This window comes from Solanum stenotomum, chromosome 11 (assembly GCF_019186545.1).
Source record: "Solanum stenotomum isolate F172 chromosome 11, ASM1918654v1, whole genome shotgun sequence".
Classification (NCBI taxonomy): Eukaryota; Viridiplantae; Streptophyta; class Magnoliopsida; order Solanales; family Solanaceae; genus Solanum; species Solanum stenotomum.
Window position 1 is genome coordinate 19,349,119 of NC_064292.1, and position 17,749 is coordinate 19,366,867.

Consider the following 17,749-nt stretch of genomic DNA (forward strand, 5'->3'; position numbering starts at 1 on the left):
GTTTGATTCTAGCGTTGTATTTTAGTTATGGTTCCCACAACCCTAGTTGTGGTGTTTAGCCTCTCATATTCTTAATAAAACAAGAAGTGAACATTGATGAAAGAATAACAAAGTAGACTTACAATAATTGACAACCACAAGTTATTGATTATGAGCACAAAATCAAGATAAAAACACGTAAAAGTATCCAACCAATTGTTTGAAAAAGGAAACTATCATTTCTCCACCTAAAATTTCTCTTAGAGTATCAATAATAATATAAAATAAACCCAAAGGAATAAAAATAGTCTTAGGAAAGAGTCCTGCACGAAGAATGAGATATAACAGTCGACATAGTTCACGACCAGGCCAAATGATCCGTGAAGCTTTTCACGGCCTTGTCAAACGTCTCGTGAACCAACACTTGGACAAAAATTATCAACTTCAATTGGAGCTTCTTCATGAGCCACTGTACTGACGGTACAAAGCACCACGGCCTATCTAGGGTCTCTTATCACCATACTTCAACTCTGTATCTTCCAGGCCACTTCCAGGAGCATCTTCACACCCCGTACACAACACCATGGCTCATATATCATGTCGTAAAGTTTTACACACTACACTTTTAACTCTTCCCTTCTATCACCTGTTTCGAAGTATTTTACCTGCACATTAGCAATAGAACAATCATATCCACATAAAACATGCTTGACTTCTTTCACTAATCCTTTGTTTTGGGCGTCCAATATGTTATAATTTCACGACACATGAATGAGTTCGGCACTCATATTGACCTTATCATAGCCTTCCACCCACTGATTGATGGCCAGTCGAAGCATTCTATCCAGGTCCTTGAGGACATGTTGCGGGCTTGTGTCTTGGAATTTGGATTTTTTAGGTTAGTGGGACTAGTTCTTACCTTTGGTTGATTTTCCGTACAACAACAACTACCATTCTATCATCGCCTTATATGGTAGGAATTTTTGCTCTACGGTCTATTGGTTTGAGTCTTCAGATCCTAGACCTCATGGTGCAAACCTGATATAGGAGGTTTTGAAGAAGGTGGGGGTGATTCAGGACAGACTTCGGACAACTAAGAGCAAGCAAAAGAGTTATGCCGATCGTAGGTGACGACCTTTGAGGTTTACAGTCAGTGAGAGAGTTTTACTTCGTGTGTCTCCCGTGAGGAGTGTGATAATATTTTAAAGGTGGAGCTAGCTTATACCTAGGTATATTGGGAGATTCAAGAATCTTCGGCAGTTGTAGAGGTTTCTTATGAGTTAGATTTGCCTTTAATGTTCTATGTTATCCACCTATTCTTTCATGTTTCGATGTTGCACTAGTATGTTCCTAATGAGTGACATGTGCTTCAGTATGATGCAGTAGAGTTGGATGATTGCTTGACCTTCGTGGAGGAGCCAGTTTCCATTCTCGATAAAGATGTGTGGCAGTTGCGTTCGAGAGCCATTCCTATGGTTAAGGTCTGTTGAAGGCATTTTCTAGTTGAGGAGGCTATCTTGGAGACTGAGCATGATATGCGAGAGCAGTTTCCTAGCTTGTTCAAGCCTTCAAGTACTTCTTGACTCTTAATTTCGCGGACGAAAGTCTTTTTTAGTAGTGGATGTTGTAATGATCTCTAGGTCAATTTTGTGTTTGTGCCTCTTTTTTCGTTTAAATCTTTCATGTAGCGAGCCCAAGTCATTTATGACTTTTGGGATTAATAGTTTGTCTATCTGGTCGTTTTATGAGGATTTTAGTGTTTTGGGAGCTGTTGAACCTTTAATGATCATTTTCTATCAAAAGTTCAGGAAGATGACCTTTGAGGCATTGCATTCGTGCACCTGGCCTCGGGGTCGTGAACGACTGGTGCCATAGGAGTGCACGTTCATGTGCGGGCTATGGCGGTCGCGAACGGCCAACCAACCTGGCCCTCTATTTAAGCCTTGGTCGTGACTAGTCTTTGCACCTTTTGGTATTTTTTGCAATTTCTCCTCCATCTGAACTTCGACTTTTATGTCTAAACAATCATATTGATATTATGATCCTATACTTAGATAGCGTGGCAATGTTTAGAGACCGTTCGTAAGGGAAAAGATTCGGTCTTGTGATCTGGAGAATGCGTGGTCGGCCTACAGGTAGGATATGACTTCTTTTCTAATTAGATTGAGCATGAATGTGTGAATTAATGATGACTAGTGTGAATTGGGGGTCGTTACCTAGTTATTCCATCTTTTCTTTTAGAAACCATTATTTAGGGCCGAATATTATATTTCCAAAGGTAGTACCATGCTGGTAGAGGATTGTATGTGTATTGTAGCATGCGATGCGATTTACTTGTGTGATTACTTTTTTTAACATGTTTTGGCCTTAGTCTTGGATAGACTAGTGTTGCCTTAGGCCCATGCACCTGGTGACTTTGGTATGTCTCTGACGCCTCCTGAATGGACTAGGTCCTTGCGAACTGGATATCAGACTTGCAGCATATAGTATGAGCCTTAATTTAGGCATTTGCAGAGCTTGTTGACCCTTTAGTCTTCTCTCCCTACTTTACTCTAATGCATTACCAGAGGTTGTGTGATTTCTTGAGATTGGAGTACTTCAGGCTTGGAGCCTATTGTGATACCTTCAGGAGTGGATGTCGATCCACGGTGGCATAGAGCCTACTCTAGATCCTTTTCAAAGTCTATATTCCCCTGGGTACTCTTGCTAGCTGGCTGGTTGATGCCCCTGAGAATGGGCTGGTTGGATGGGCGGCCTGGTTATCGGAAATCCTCTACATAGTAGACACGCCCCCGAGTCACTCTTGCTAGTTAGATGGCTTATGCCACTTGGAGTGGATTGTATGTCTAGGAGGGTTGGGTTGATTGTAACTCTTCCTAGCTGGGATGAGAGTTAATTGGTTCTTGGTTATTTGGGTTGGGAGGCCAGCTGATGTTCTTGGATTCAAATCTAGGTTACTATTCTTTCTTGTAGACTTAGTTATTTAGTGTACATGTCAGGCTTATAGGGGTTCGTTTAGATTTTATTTAAACTTGCGCATGAGTGTACCTTCTGGGCTTATGGGGTCCAATTAGGTTTAGTTTAGTTGTACTTAGATTTACTTTCGGTATGCTAGTGTGACTTCTTTTTCTTATCCACCTTGACCTCTTTTTGTGTCTAGATTCCATCTTTTGACTGTTTTTACCTTCCTTGCTCGGTCGGCCTATGATGTCTACGGAGTACCTTGGTTTGGTACATATGTTACACTCTGCATCTTTTCCTGATGCATGTCCTAATACCAACTACCGACAGTGATTGTTTGTGCCATCTTTTGCAGCTTGTGGATATTGGAGACGAGGGTGAGCACTTGGCATCCTTGATTTGCCGGTCTCCTTTTGTACATATGTTAGCTTGTCTTTTGCCTTTGTGATAGCTTATTGTGGTCCACTTTTGGGACTTGTATTTATCTTGTTAGACAACTCTGTACTCGTGACTTCCAGGTTCTAGGATGCTTTCAGTTTCTATGTTTTGTTATAGTTAATAATATTTTTTGTTTAGTTCTACCCATGTACTCACTACTTGTCGTTCTTGGTACGAGTTGACTTACCTACTGGTGTGGTTTAGTAGGTCTCATCATTATTCGGGAAGTATGGCTATAAAAATCCTACCAAAACGAGTAATGAAATAAGAACAATAGATCTCTCTCTCTCTTTCTCACTCTCTCTTGCTTGTTAATTAAGTTTAGTACTCTCTTATTCTTGTTCTTTTTTTATATAAATTAGTTTTTCTTTTTATTTTATAACACGTTATCAGCACGAGTCTCTGCCAACTCGAGCTACTCTAAATATGTAAAAAGGGTACATACTTTATTTTTTCTAAAAATGTCTAATATTTCTAACCTTGGATATATTGTGCAAAGAATACTTGTCATGGATACTAGACGCTAAAATCCACCTAAATGCGATGGGTGTGACAGATACCATTAAAGATAATAACCAATCATCCAACCAATATCTGCCAAATCTATGATTTTTCTCCATCACCATCTTGAAGAGGGGTTGAAAATGCAATACCTCACTATTAAAGACCCCATTATACTGTGGAATAATTTGAAAGATAGATATGATCACCTGAAGTTGTTCATTCTTCCACAGGCACATCATGATTGGTTCAATTTGAGGTTACTAGACTTTAAAAGTATAAATGAATATAATTCTTCCATGTATAGAATCATATCACAGTTAAATTTATGTAGAAAAGATGTCATTGAACATGCTAAGCCTGAGAAAACATACTCCACATTTCCTCCTGCGAATATGTTTCCGCAGTAGCAATATCGAGAAATTGGTTTTAAAAAATATTTTGAATTACTTTCATATCTTCTTATTGTCGAACAACATAATGACATGTTGATGAAAAATCATGAAAGCCAGCCCATAGGTTCTATGCCAATCCTTGAAATGCATCAGGCAAATTATCAGCAACGAAAAAAAAAGTTATTGCTCCGATCATGGCCGTGGTTGTGGCCATGGTCGTAAAATAAATTATAATCATAATGGTTACCTTTAACCAAAAAATGACCAGCAGTATAAAAGGAAGGGTGAAAATAACAAGTGACGCAAAAGAAAAAATTAGAAAGTGTATGTCATAGATGTGGAGGAATGGGGCACTGGTCACATACCTGCCGATAATCGAAACATCTGGTTCAACTCTATCAAGCATCCTTGACAAAGGATGATAATCATATAGAAGCAAACCTTATCTCTGAAGATAATGTCGAGCCCATACATAAGATGAATAATAATGAAGAAGAAAATTTCATCTCTGAATATAATGTTGAGCCTATGCCTCTGGATGTAACTGATTTCTTTATATTCCCAGAAGGAAAAAAGATCAGTGACGAGCCCACAATAATATATATAATTTCCTTTTCTATTTATTTGTACTAGTTGGTATGTTTATGTTTTTTTAATTTGTGTAAATAAATAATGTTTGTATAATAGCCCTATTTAATAGTAATATTTTACTTTGTTTATATATTTTTTTGAATAAAATATGGATATGACCCTAATTTTGTTTGGATCAATAGTCGATCATGCCGATATTTGTGTAATTGATAGTGGAACAACACATGTCATATTTAAAGATGAGAAATACTTTTCTTACTTGCTTATAATAAAAGCGAATGTTACTACAATTTCTGGTAATTCAAAATTGATTGAAGGCTCCAAAAGAGCTACTATATTTCTTCCTAAAGGGACAAAACTTGTATAGAAGATGTGTTGTTCTCTTCTATATCCCCAAGAAACTTGTTAAAGATTCAAAGATATCCATCGAAATGGATATCATATTGAGACACTAAATGAAATGAATATTGAATACCTTGGTATAACCAAGAATGTCTCAAGCCAAAAATGTGTTTGGAGAAATTACCAACCATATCTTCTGGCCTATATTATGCAGAAATTAGTACAATCGAAGAATATTCGATCGTAAACTAGAATTTTACTGATTTAAATGCTTTTTTGTTATGGCATGACTGAACAGGTCACTCTGGATCAATAATGATAAGACAAATTCTTGAAAATTCAACTGGGCATCCATTAAAGAACATGAAGATTCTTACCAATGGTGAATTTTCATGTGTTGCTTGTTATCAAGACAAGTTAATTGTCAGACCATCATCATTGAAGTTGGCATCGAATCCACCTAGTTTTTTAGAACGTATACATGGGGTCTATGTGGACCTATTCATCCACCTAGTGGATTGTTTAGATATTTCATGGTCCTCATAGACGTATCTTCAAGATGGTCTAATGTGTGGATTTTATCATCTTGCAATCTGGAATTTGCAAAGTTATTGACACAAATAATAAGATTAACGATGCACTTCCCAGATTATCCTATTAAGGATATTCGCCTTGATAACGCTGGAGAATTACATCCCAAGATTTTGATGATTATTTTTATCAATTGAGATAAGAATTGAACATCATGTTGCTCATGTTCATACTCAAAATGGTCTTGCAGATTCATTTATTAAGCGCCTACAATTGATAGCAAGATCACTACTTATGAAAATAAAATTGCCCACTACCGTATGGGGTCATGCTATCTTAGATGCAACAACACTCGTTCGTCTTAGACCGACTAATTATAGGAAATACTCTCCGTCACAATTAGTATAATTGGTCATGAGCCGAATATAGCTCATATACAAATCTTTGGTGCCACTGTATACGTGCCTGTAGCACCACCACAACATACTAATATGGGCTCTCAACGAAGGTTAGGCATATATGTTGGATTAGACCCACTCTCCATAATTCGCTACCTTGAACCATTGATTAGAGATTTATTCATTGCTTGATTTGCAGATTGTCGGTAATTTGATGAAACAAATTTCCTGCAATTAGGGGGAGGAAAAAATGAATTTAAAATAGAAATTGCACGGAAAGTTTCATCATTATCTCATTTTAACTCAAGTTCCCCTAGGTGCGAAGAGGAGGTCCATAAGATCATTATAGGAAATCAAATGCTAGACGCATGTATTGATTTGAAAAGGATAACAAAGTCATATATTCTTGCATTGAATGTGTCTATCCGGATTGATGTCCCAAAATGACCATCTACAAGTGTCATGGCTTCTGAATCCCAAACACGCTTGAAGCGTGGTAGATCATTGGGTTCAAAAGACAAAAATCCTATAAAAGGAAGCACAAAAGATGATAAAGATGACACTATAAAAGAGTCTCATGAATAAGTTCAAGATCTGATTAATCATGATATTCTTTAAGAGATCAGTTAACTCGAGACTCAAGTGAATGAAGAACTTTCAATAAGTTCTACGGGTGATGGGATAAATTTAGATCAATCAAAAATTATAGTGGATAATTTTTCCACATATAATGTTGCACTTAATCTTGTGCAAGAAAGTGAGGATCTTGAGCCTAAATCTGTCGAAGAATGTGGACAAAGATGTGATTGGCCAAAATGGAAAGAAGCAATTCAATCAGAATTAGACTCGCTTGCTAAATGTGATGTTTTTGGACTTGTAGTCCAAACCCAAAATGGTGTAAAACTGGTTGGCTATAAATGGGTTTTTGTGCGTAAGCGAAATGAAATTGTAAGGTACAAGGCACGCCTTGTTACACAAGGATTCTCTCAAAGACCCGACATCGGCTATGAAGAAACATATTCACCCTTTATGGATGTAATAACTTTTCGATACCTTATCAATTTAGTTGTACATGAAAATCTGAAAATACATCTAATGGATGTGATTACAACATATCTTTATGATTTACTTGATAATTAAATTTATATGAAAATTCGAGAAGGACTTAAAATACCTAAAGCATATAGTTCAAAATCTCGAAAAATTCTCTCAATCAGATTACAAAGATCATTGTATGGTCTGACGTAATCAGTGCGTATGTGGTATAATTGCCGTAGTGAGTACTTGATAAATAAAGGATATATAAACGATGTCATTTGTCTTTGTATTTTTATTAAGAAAACGACATCAAAATTCTTTATACTTGCCATTTATGTTGATGACATAAATTTCATTGGAACCCCTAAAGAGGTTCAAAAGGCAAATGAATATTTAAAGAAAGAATTTGAGATGAAAGATATTGGAAAGACAAAACTATGTTTCAGTCTGCAAATTGAACATTTAGCAAACGGGGTTTTCATCCACCAATCTGCCTACATTGAGAAAATTTTAAAGCGATTTTACATGGATAAATTACATCCATTAAGTACTTCAATGGTTGTTTGATCACTTGATGTGAATAAAGTCCTGTTCCGATCTCCAGAAGAGAGTGAATAAATTCTTGATCCTGAAGTACCATATCTCAGTGCTATTGGTGCACTTATGTATCACGCTAATGCTACAAGACTTGACATAGCATTTTCTATTAATTTGTTAGCAAGAATAGTTTTTTCCCTGCACAAAGACATTGGAACGGAGTTAAACATATATTGCGATCTCTAAAGGGACCAGTGATATGGGTCTATTTTATACTAACAACGATAGTGCAGATCTTGTTGGTCATGCGGATGAAGGTTACTTATCTGACGCACATAAAACTCGATCTCAAACAGGCTATTTGTTCACATACGGTGGTACGTACAACTATATCATGGGGATCTACGAAGCAGTCAATTGTCGCTTCTTCTTTGAATCATGCTGAGATAATAGCTATTCATGAAGCAAGTAGAGAATGTGTATGGTTGAGATCAATGATACAATTCATCAAAGAAAGATGTGTCTTGGAGTATGATGTCAAAGTACCCACAATCATCTTTGAAGACAATGTTGCATGGATAGCTCAATTAAGAGGATGCTTCATAAAAGAAGATAGACAGAAACACATTTCACCAAAATTATTCTTCACACATGATCTTCAGAAGAATGGTGATATTGATGTACAACAAATTCATTCAAATGATAATCCAGCAGATTTATTTACCAAATCTTTACCAGGTGAAATGACCCAAAAGGTTCTTAAAAATGTGCTTCGGAAGTTATCGCAAACTTGTTTAGCAATAACAAAAAAATTCGTTTCGTTTTTCGAAAATCTGACTTCATATTCTTGTTTAGGAGGTCAAATTAAGTGGGAAATGGGTCTAACCCAAATTTTAGAGCAACCGTATCAAAATCCAAAATTTCCAAGTGAAGCCTTTTTTGAGGGTCTACTTTGGAGGGTCATATCTCCTAGCACACAAATAATTGGGTGGCCATCACATATCCATGGAAAGCCCTTTGAGTTAGCTACCTAACGCACTTCGTTTCACCTCATTCGGAGTTCGGACAAAGAAGTGATACCCATTTTTGTAAAATCTGTCCGGCAGGAAATGCAATTTCCAGTGAGCGTTTTTACTATTCACCCGCCTCATTTTTTTTTCTAAGTGTTGGACCATTTTTCCAAAGGGCATATGTTATTTCCTATATACCATTAGTTCAATTCCCATCTCTAAAACATTTCCCAAAACACCTCTCCCATANCTTGACTCTTGTTCTATGATGTCATTTTGAAATGATTTGCCCTTAGTCCCTATTTTCCGTTAATTAATGTTGATTGTACTTCCGTGACCGATGAAGTGTGATGACAAGTTTGAGAAGAATGGTGATATTGATGTACAACAAATTCATTCAAATGATAATCCAACAGATTTATTTACCAAATCTTTACCAGGCTCAACTCTTGAGAAGATGGTACACAAGATTGGAATGTGAAGACTTAACCATCTAAATCGTGGTCTTCATCAGGGGGAGTAGAATACGCGTTGTACTCTTTTTTCCTTAGTCTAAGTTTTTTCCCATTGGATTTTGCTAGCAAGGTTTTTAATGAGGCAGCAAGCAATGCATATTAAGAATGGCCATATATATTTTTGTTCTTCAACTTTCCTTTTACATTAACATCCATGAAGGAGTGTTGTGAAGGCGGTGGATGCCCATGTATATGGGATCCACTCGCCTCACTTTAAACCAATTATGATACTTCTTTGTGGCCAAGGAAGAATTTTGAACCTTACACTATGGCAATAAATAGCCTACCAAAACGAGTTAAGAGATAAGAACAATAGATCTCTCTCTATTGCTTGTTAATTAAATTCAGTACTCTCTTTCTCTTGTTCTTCTTTTATATAAATTAGTTTTACTCTTTATTTTATAACACATATCACAAAAACATAATCATGAGAAAATTATGATATTAAAATTGGCCTTGTTTATCAATTGTTTTTCTTATGAACCACTTCTTTGGGAAAAAAATGAGGCAGGCCATATATAGAAGGTCTATTTATTATTATTTCTTTTTAAGGAAAAAAAATCAATTAATTTATCTTCCACCACATGGTAAAACATGCCTATGAAACTTTAAAATAAAAAACAATGTCATTTTCCTCAGGCAGTAGCAGATCTCAGGTAGGCAATGAGGTCTGCACGCTTCTGTGGCTTCTTCAATCCAGGAAAAAACATCTTTATTCCATGTATGTACTGTAGAAACAATCAACATATTGCATATTAGGAAAACATAAATTTATAATTAATTGATTTGAAACCAAAAATACTACTATAGTTTAAATTTGTCGTTGCATTCAAGTTGATTGAATTATATACGATAGTAGTCTTAAATAGAACTCAATTCAAATAACCTTATATGTCTCATAAACACAAAAATGTGGAGATAACAAAAGGAAAAATGGCCTGAAAAACTCTAATTTTGACTAAAATTGTTGTTACGATACCAAACTTTATGGAGGACTTTTTATTCCTTCATTATTTAATAGTGTATTTTAAAAGTATAGATGTGTCCACGTGGACAAGTCACTATTTGTAATGATGCAATATTTATGATGTCCACGTGAACACATATATATCTTTAAAATACATTATTAAATAGTGTAGGGATAAAAGGTTTTTTTAAAGTTCAATATTGTTACAGTAATTTCGATCAAAGTTCATATATATTTTAGACTTTTTTTCCATAGCAAAAAGATAAACCGTACCTTCTTGGGGTTGAGCAAATAGTCATACAAAGTGTTTTTTCCCCAAGTGACATCCATGTTTTTATTGGCAGCAGAGTAGGAGTAACCAACAGTTGTTCCACACTGCCTTCCAAAAAGTCCATTCAAATTGGGTCTTGTTTAAATAAATATTAGTTTAAAAGAAAGTTTGTAATTTAAATTTAGGAATTCTACAACACCCCCATCGCTCTGCTCCACATAAATTTTCTACAAAAATTATTGTAACCACCCCTACCCTGCTCCGCACCTACAAATGTCTACCTCCTCCCCACCTTGCTTTGCATCCACCCCGTCTCTTTGTCATTCCTAATTACTCTTATAATAGCCACCTACAACTCATTTATTAACCATTAAGCTCATAAATTCATGAATTAAGTAAACAAAAAATGATCAAATATACACATATATTATTAGCAAATAATTTGCAATCTCATATTCTCCCATCTGAATATTCCTCCCATTTGAACTTTTGTGGGCCTTTTCTTCTTATATAATACTATAACTTATTATGTTGTGACTTAAATTTTTTCATGGAATATTGACAACTTAATCATTCTTTATTTCTATTGTCTGCTTTTTAATAGGATTGCTTTTTTTTCTCTCTCTCCTTATTAAATCAAAATAATTCCTCCTCCTCCTCCTTCTTCTTCCTCCTCTTGTTCTTCCTCTTCCTCTTCGTCCTCTTCGTCCTCTCCTTTCTGTTCTTCCTCTTCCTCTTCGTCCTCTCCTTTCTGTTCTTCTTCCTCCTCTTCATCTTCCACCTCCTCTTCTACTTCTTCCTCTTCTTTTTATTTTTCTTCTTCCTCCTCCTTTTCTTCCTCTTCTCCCTCTTCTTCTTCCTCTTCTTCCTCTTCCCCTCCTTCTCCTCCTCCTCCTCCTACTTCTTCTTCTTCTTCTTCTTTTTCTTTACTTTTGTAATTCATCGCAAATATCTACAAATATCTTTAGGAATTCTACATATTAACACTCTCTTATCCATAATCAAAGCACCATTAAATAAATTTAGTTATCACTCCTAAACCAAAATAGTAAAATTAAAAATTAAAAAATCAATTCTTTTGCCGGAACCCATATAAAACAAAAATAAAATTTTCAGTTTCCAACACCTTCACAAGCTCGTCTCTTAAACATTGATTCTAATTTCAAATTCTTGAATTCAACCACAAATTGGGTATCTTCGAAACGAAGCATGAAAAATTCAATTGAGTCATAATTTTTTCAGTTGGATTAATTTCAATAGTTTAATTTGATTTGCTACTTTCACCAACATTAAGAAAATAAAGATATTGAATTGGGCATTTATGGCATATCCATATACTAGTTTGGGTATATTCCTTCAAAATCCCCCCAACAAGAGAAAAATGTGTAGCAATGTGATTTGAGAGAAATTGTGGGGAATATGATAAAGATACTGGCCATAGAGATTTTTACTCATCGAAAAAATTCATCGTCTTTTCTCTTGCTGAAATGTCAATGGATGAGAAATGAGTTTGATAATGGTGACGTTCTTGGTAATAATGGAGGTTTGTAATGGGCATATAATAAAAAAGAAAAAAAAGAGAAAATAATTAATTTATTATATTTATTACGTGCATTGACATGTCATGTACGTGTGTTACACCACAATATACCTGAGTATATTTTAGGGTGAAATTTATATCCTTTTAAAATAGTTCAGGGGTAATAGAATATCCGTGAAGTATAAGTGTGTAGTTTGAAATCCGACCATAGATAGAGGAGACTTTTAACCATTTTCTCTAAAGGTAAAACCTGAAAAAAAACAATTCTTTGGCACCATTCTTTTGCTTAACATTCTTCGTAAGAAAGAAGAAAGAATAAGTGTCTTTTTAGAACAAATTTAATTTCTATCCATGAAACTTGAAAGATATGAGGATGAAGAAATTAGGGAAAACTTTTCGCGCGATGACTTATGATTGGAAAGGAAAAGTGTGTCGTGATTTATATTTTTTGCACGTTAAGCTACATGTGGGGCTACAAGGTTACATTTAACAGAGTTTTTTTTCTTATGAATCTATTAGTTTTAGGGTCAAGAACCAAATTGAGCATCTTTTATAATACATTAAAAATAATATAATATGAATTAAATAAAATATATTAAGGATCAAAATAAAGTAATTCCCCGAATTGGCTATCCAATTAAATGAAAAGAGAAAAGACAAAGAAAAACAACATACCACCAAAACATAATCATGAGAAAATTGTGATATTAAACTTAGTCTTGTTTATCAAGTGTTTTTCCTATGAACCAGTTGTTTGGAAAACAAATGAGTCAGGCCAAATATAAGAGGTATATTTATTAATATTTCTTTTTAAGAAAAAAATCAATTAATTTATCTTTCACCACATGGTAAAACATGCCTATTAAACTATAAAATAAAAAAACAAGTGTCATTTTCCTCAGACAGTAGCAGATGTCAGGTAGGCAATGAGGTCTGCACGCTCCTGTGGCTTCTTCAATCCAGGAAAAACCATCTTTGTTCCAGGTATGTACTGTAGAAACAATCAACAGATTGCATATTAGCAAAACAGAAATTTATAATTAATTGATTCGAAAACAAAATTATTAATAGTTTAAATTTGTCGTTGCATTCAACTTGATTGAATTATATACGATAGTAGTCTTAAATAAAACTCAATTCAAATAACCTTATATGTCTAGTAAACACAAAAATGTGAAGATAACAAAAGGGAAAAGGGACTAAAAAATACTCTAACTTTGCCGAAATTGTTGTTATGATACCAAACTTTATGGAAGACCTTTTACCCTGCACTATTTAATAGTTTATTGTAAAGGTATATCTGTGCCCACGTGGACACATTACTATTCATAATGATGCAATATTTATGATGTCTACATGGATACATATATATCTTTAAAATACACTATTAAATGGTGCAGGGATAAAAAATCCTTTCCAAAATTCAATAGTGTTACAGCAATTTCGATCAAAGTTCCAATATATTTTAAATCTTTTTCTCATAACAAAAAGATAAACCGTAGTACCTTCTTGGGGTTGAGCAAATAGTCATACAAAGTGTTTTCTCCCCAAGTGACAGCCATGTTTTTATTGGCAGCAGAGTAGGAGTAACCAGCAGTTGTTCCAGACTGCCTTCCAAAAAGTCCATTCAAATTGGGTCCTATTTAAATAAATATTAATCCTTCCATTTTTAAAAAAAGTGGCCTAGTTTGACTTGACACGGACTTTACGAAAATAAAGAAGAAGACTTTTGAATCTTGTGGTCCTAAATTAAAATTATGCCAAATGTACTAAATTGCCCTTTAATCTTGTGGCCTTAAATATACCGCGTGGAAAACTGAAATTAAAATGTTACCAAAAAAGAAAAAAATGTCATTTTTTTTAAACTGACTAAAACTGAAATGAGACCATTCTTTTTTAAATGGAGGAAATAGTTTAAAAGAAAGTTTTGTAATTTAAATTTAGATTCTATAACACCCCATCGCTCTACTCCACATAAATTTTCTACAAAAATTATTGTAACCCGCCCTACCCCGCTCCGCACATGCATAACTTTACCTTCTCCCCCTGTTACTCTGCATCCACCCGCCTCATTGTCATTCCTAATTACTTCTATAATAACCACCTACGACTCATTTGTCAACCATTCAAAAGAAGAAGAAAAAAAAGAGAAATTGAAAAAGTAGCATTTAAATAAGCTAATAAAAATATCTATTGGAAATTTCTAAACTAATGAAATCGAGCAACTAGTTTTCAGTTATCAACAAAACATTACTTACTTCAAAATTATGCAAACTAATTAGCAGATAGACAGAACAATCAACGTCTATATACAGTTTAAGCATATTAAAATCACCACATGCACCATATATATCGTGTTCAGCTCATAAATTCACAAATTAAGTAAACAGAAAAGGATCAAATATACACATATACTATTCGCGAGTACTTAACATTATCTCATATTTCGGTCTACAGAGAAGAAGATGAATTATTTTTTAAAAACAATTGGTCGGATCGGATCAAACGGATGGTTCTAAAAAAGAAATTAAAGATCAAATTAGGAGTGATTTATTTGATTATGAGTTAGACATGTGTTCCTCCATAAAAAATAACGAAAATTTTGTTTCAAATTATAATGGAAGGAGTATATATTTGGACCATTTTCCGTTAAGTAAATCGACATTAAATGATTATTAGGTATTCGACTAATCAATAATCAGAAATCTCACAAAAAAATTTCATAAAATCCAGTACATGCATGTTAAACAATATATAGAGTGCTATTTGATCTTAACCTAGTTCACAAAGCAATCACTAGTTTAGGTGTGGAAAAAAGTTCCTATAAAACTATCTTTTTTGTCAACATATAAAGCTAAAAAGAAAAACGAAATGTGTCACATAAATTAAGATAGAAAGAGTATTAGTATATGCATTGTATTGCCAAAAAAAAAGTTCGAAGTAACATGAATTTATAAATTGCAGATCTAGTAGAATATATAGGCACCAAGGAAATAAAGAAAAAAAAAGGAATAACAAATAAAAGACGAACAGAAGTAGAAAGAGAATAGATCTGCCAAGAAATGTCTAAAGAAAAAAATAAAAATAGATGAGGAAGGTACCTTGTTTATGACCGGCACCTTTTTCAACAGTATGACATTGAGCACATTTAGTCTTGAAGATCTTCTCTCCTGCCTTTTCATTTCCTGGTGGTGCCTCACCAAAAGATGCCATTTTTTTTAACAAGTTTTTTATCTGATCTCAAAGTAGAGAGGACAAGAAAGCCAAATATGTTTTGTTACAACAAACCGACTTTATAGCCATTTTTCGATAATGATCAAAATGGTCCTTCATATATGTAGATTGAATTATTTAGGTCCTTTATATATATATTAGTTTATCTAAATAGTCCTTAATGTATATATAAAAAGATGATCATGTTGGTTTTAGCCCTAAAAGCTAACTGAAAAATAAAAAAAATTGTAAACTTAATTGTGGGTCGCACACTTGGTGGAGCCTTTCTTCCTCCCTATTTCTTCTTCTCCATTTTCTATTCTTTTCTCCAATTTCCAATTGATTTATTCTTCTATTCACTGTCAAAATCCTTTCTTACATGCTAAACTTTCTTCAAATTTCAAAATAATGTTTGTAAGTTTTTATTTTCTACCGTTGTTCGTTCAGTTTTTACCACCCTGATTTATGGATATTGGGGTGTTTGTTAATACATTGTCATTTTAAACACTCAACTTTAACTTATTTACAAGCGGCACTTGTTTTTTTTAATTGATGATTGATATCCGTATTCAGACTAATTCAGATTGCACCGCATAGTATCAAGCAGAGCTCTGTATCATGGTTTCTTCATAGATTAGTCGATTATACAAAGAACAATATTGATCATAGGCCAAAAGATTAGCATTAAGTTGATTCAGATTTCTTATTTTAAAATTATATAGAAGTAACTTTTTTATTACATTCAGAGGTAGTTTTCTGAATAAATTTGAAAGGCTCTATAAGATGTCTTGTGATTTCGCCTTGTATGATTAGTGAAAGATCATAATTATTTCTAATCATGTTGTTCTATGGTCAGTAAATTAAAGTGATCGATTGATTCGCTAATCACTTGACACTATAAAGTTTGTAAACTGCTGAAGTCACTATATGGACTTAAGCAAGCCTCAAGACAGTGGAACATTAAACTCACACATGCACTGTTGGATGCTGGTTTCACACATAGTAGTCATGACTACTTTTTGTTCACAATGAGGGAATTAGATGACATTGTGATTATTCTTGTTTATGTTGATGACATGCTGATTACTGGTAGTAGTGGTTCTTCGATCAACAAAGCAAAAAGCATTTGGAATCAGAAGTTCAAAGTCAAGAACCTTGGTGAACTCACTACTAAAAAACTGCTTAAAAACGACGGACGGCGTCGCTCCAAAAGCGACGCCTTTGGCCACACTGTCCGTCGATTTTTAATAAAAATAATAATTTTTTAAATTATTTTACAAAAAGCGACAGACGGCATCTCTTAGTCTGTCGCTTTTTTCGTGGATTTTTGCACTAAATATATATATAATTAATAATTATTTATTAAATATACATAGAGACGCCGTCCGTCGCTTTTTATTAAAAATAATTAAATATAAATTAAAAAATAACCACGTTGTCCGTCGTTTTTAATTTATTTTATTTAGTTAATTAATTTTTAAAAAAGCGAGGGACGACATCTCTTAGTCCGTCACTTTTTGGTCAAAATATCTAGTCAACTATTTTAAAAAGCGACGGACAGTGTCTCTTAGTCCGTCGCTTTTTATTAAATATCTAAAAGACATATTTCCATATTCTTATTTTCCTCTCTCTCTCTTCACTCTTATTCTCTCCCTTCTCTCTCTCTCTCTATATATATATATATATATCGGTCTCGATCCCTAGCTCCTATCGCCGCCACCGTCGCCGTCTCCATCGCTGCCCTTGTCCGTCGCCATCTCTGGCCCGTCGTCGTTGCTGTAGCAACCAGCAGGTAGGGTTACATTTTAGTTTTTTTTTTTCAATTCTAGTGATTATAATTGATTGTTTGTTACTATATTATTGTTTTTGTTTGTTGGGTTGTAAAAGGACTTCTTTTACTACCTTTAGTGCCATCTTTGATGTCCTTTTATTGCTTGATGTTATTGAGCACATCTTTTACTATACTTATCAAAGGTGTTGCCCTAATGCCAAGGCCTAAGAAATCAAAACAGGGAAATAACCTTGAAATTGCAACAGTTGGAGAAGATTGAGGATGAAGAGTTGTGAAAGTAATGGTGTTATTCAATTGTTACTTTGATTTGATTATTGTTAGTTAGGTATAGATAATTGAAGATTTTTATTTTAGGGTTTTTTAAAAAAAATTGGGCATTGTTAGTTATTGAAGAATTAGCATTTTTGTATTTTAGGACTAGTTTAAACTTGAGAATATGTAATTTGAGGTTGAATTGGGATTTTTTTGGATTTGATTTTAGGACTAGTTAGTAAAGTGTTAATAATTTGGAGTTAGAAATTAGTAATGGAAGTGTTATGAGTAGATGATGAATGTTTGAATGTCATGAATTTAGATGATGAATGTTTGAATGTCATGAACTTAGAACTTGAACTTGAACTTTGAATTTGAACTTGAACTTGAACTTAGAACTTGAACTTGACCTTAGAATTTGAACTTGAACTTGAAATTAGAACTTGAACTTGAACTTGAACTTAGAACTTGAACTTGA

The 17,749-nt window shown here is 34.1% G+C and overlaps 1 protein-coding gene across 1 annotated transcript; it reads right to left on the reverse strand.

Moving 5' to 3' along the window:
- Positions 1-12,802: 12,802 nt before the first annotated feature.
- Positions 12,803-15,327, reverse strand: LOC125844780 (cytochrome c-like). Its single transcript, XM_049524116.1, has 3 exons — positions 15,116-15,327; positions 13,520-13,653; positions 12,803-13,005 (listed from the first exon to the last, which is right to left on the reverse strand). The coding sequence occupies exons 1-3, from the start codon at positions 15,225-15,227 to the stop codon at positions 12,913-12,915; spliced, it is 339 nt and encodes a 112-aa protein (XP_049380073.1). The 5' UTR covers positions 15,228-15,327; the 3' UTR covers positions 12,803-12,912.
- Positions 15,328-17,749: the final 2,422 nt, after the last annotated feature.

Coding starts and splice junctions, on each gene's coding strand:
- LOC125844780 (XM_049524116.1), bottom strand. CDS start 15,227: ATGGCATCTTTTGGTGAGGCACCACCAGGAAATGAAAAGGCAGGAGAG. Junction 13,654..15,115: donor AGGTGCCGGTCATAAACAAG/GTACCTTCCTCA, acceptor TTATTTAAATAG/GACCCAATTTGAATGGACTT. Junction 13,006..13,519: donor ATTTGCTCAACCCCAAGAAG/GTACTACGGTTT, acceptor TTGTTTCTACAG/TACATACCTGGAACAAAGAT.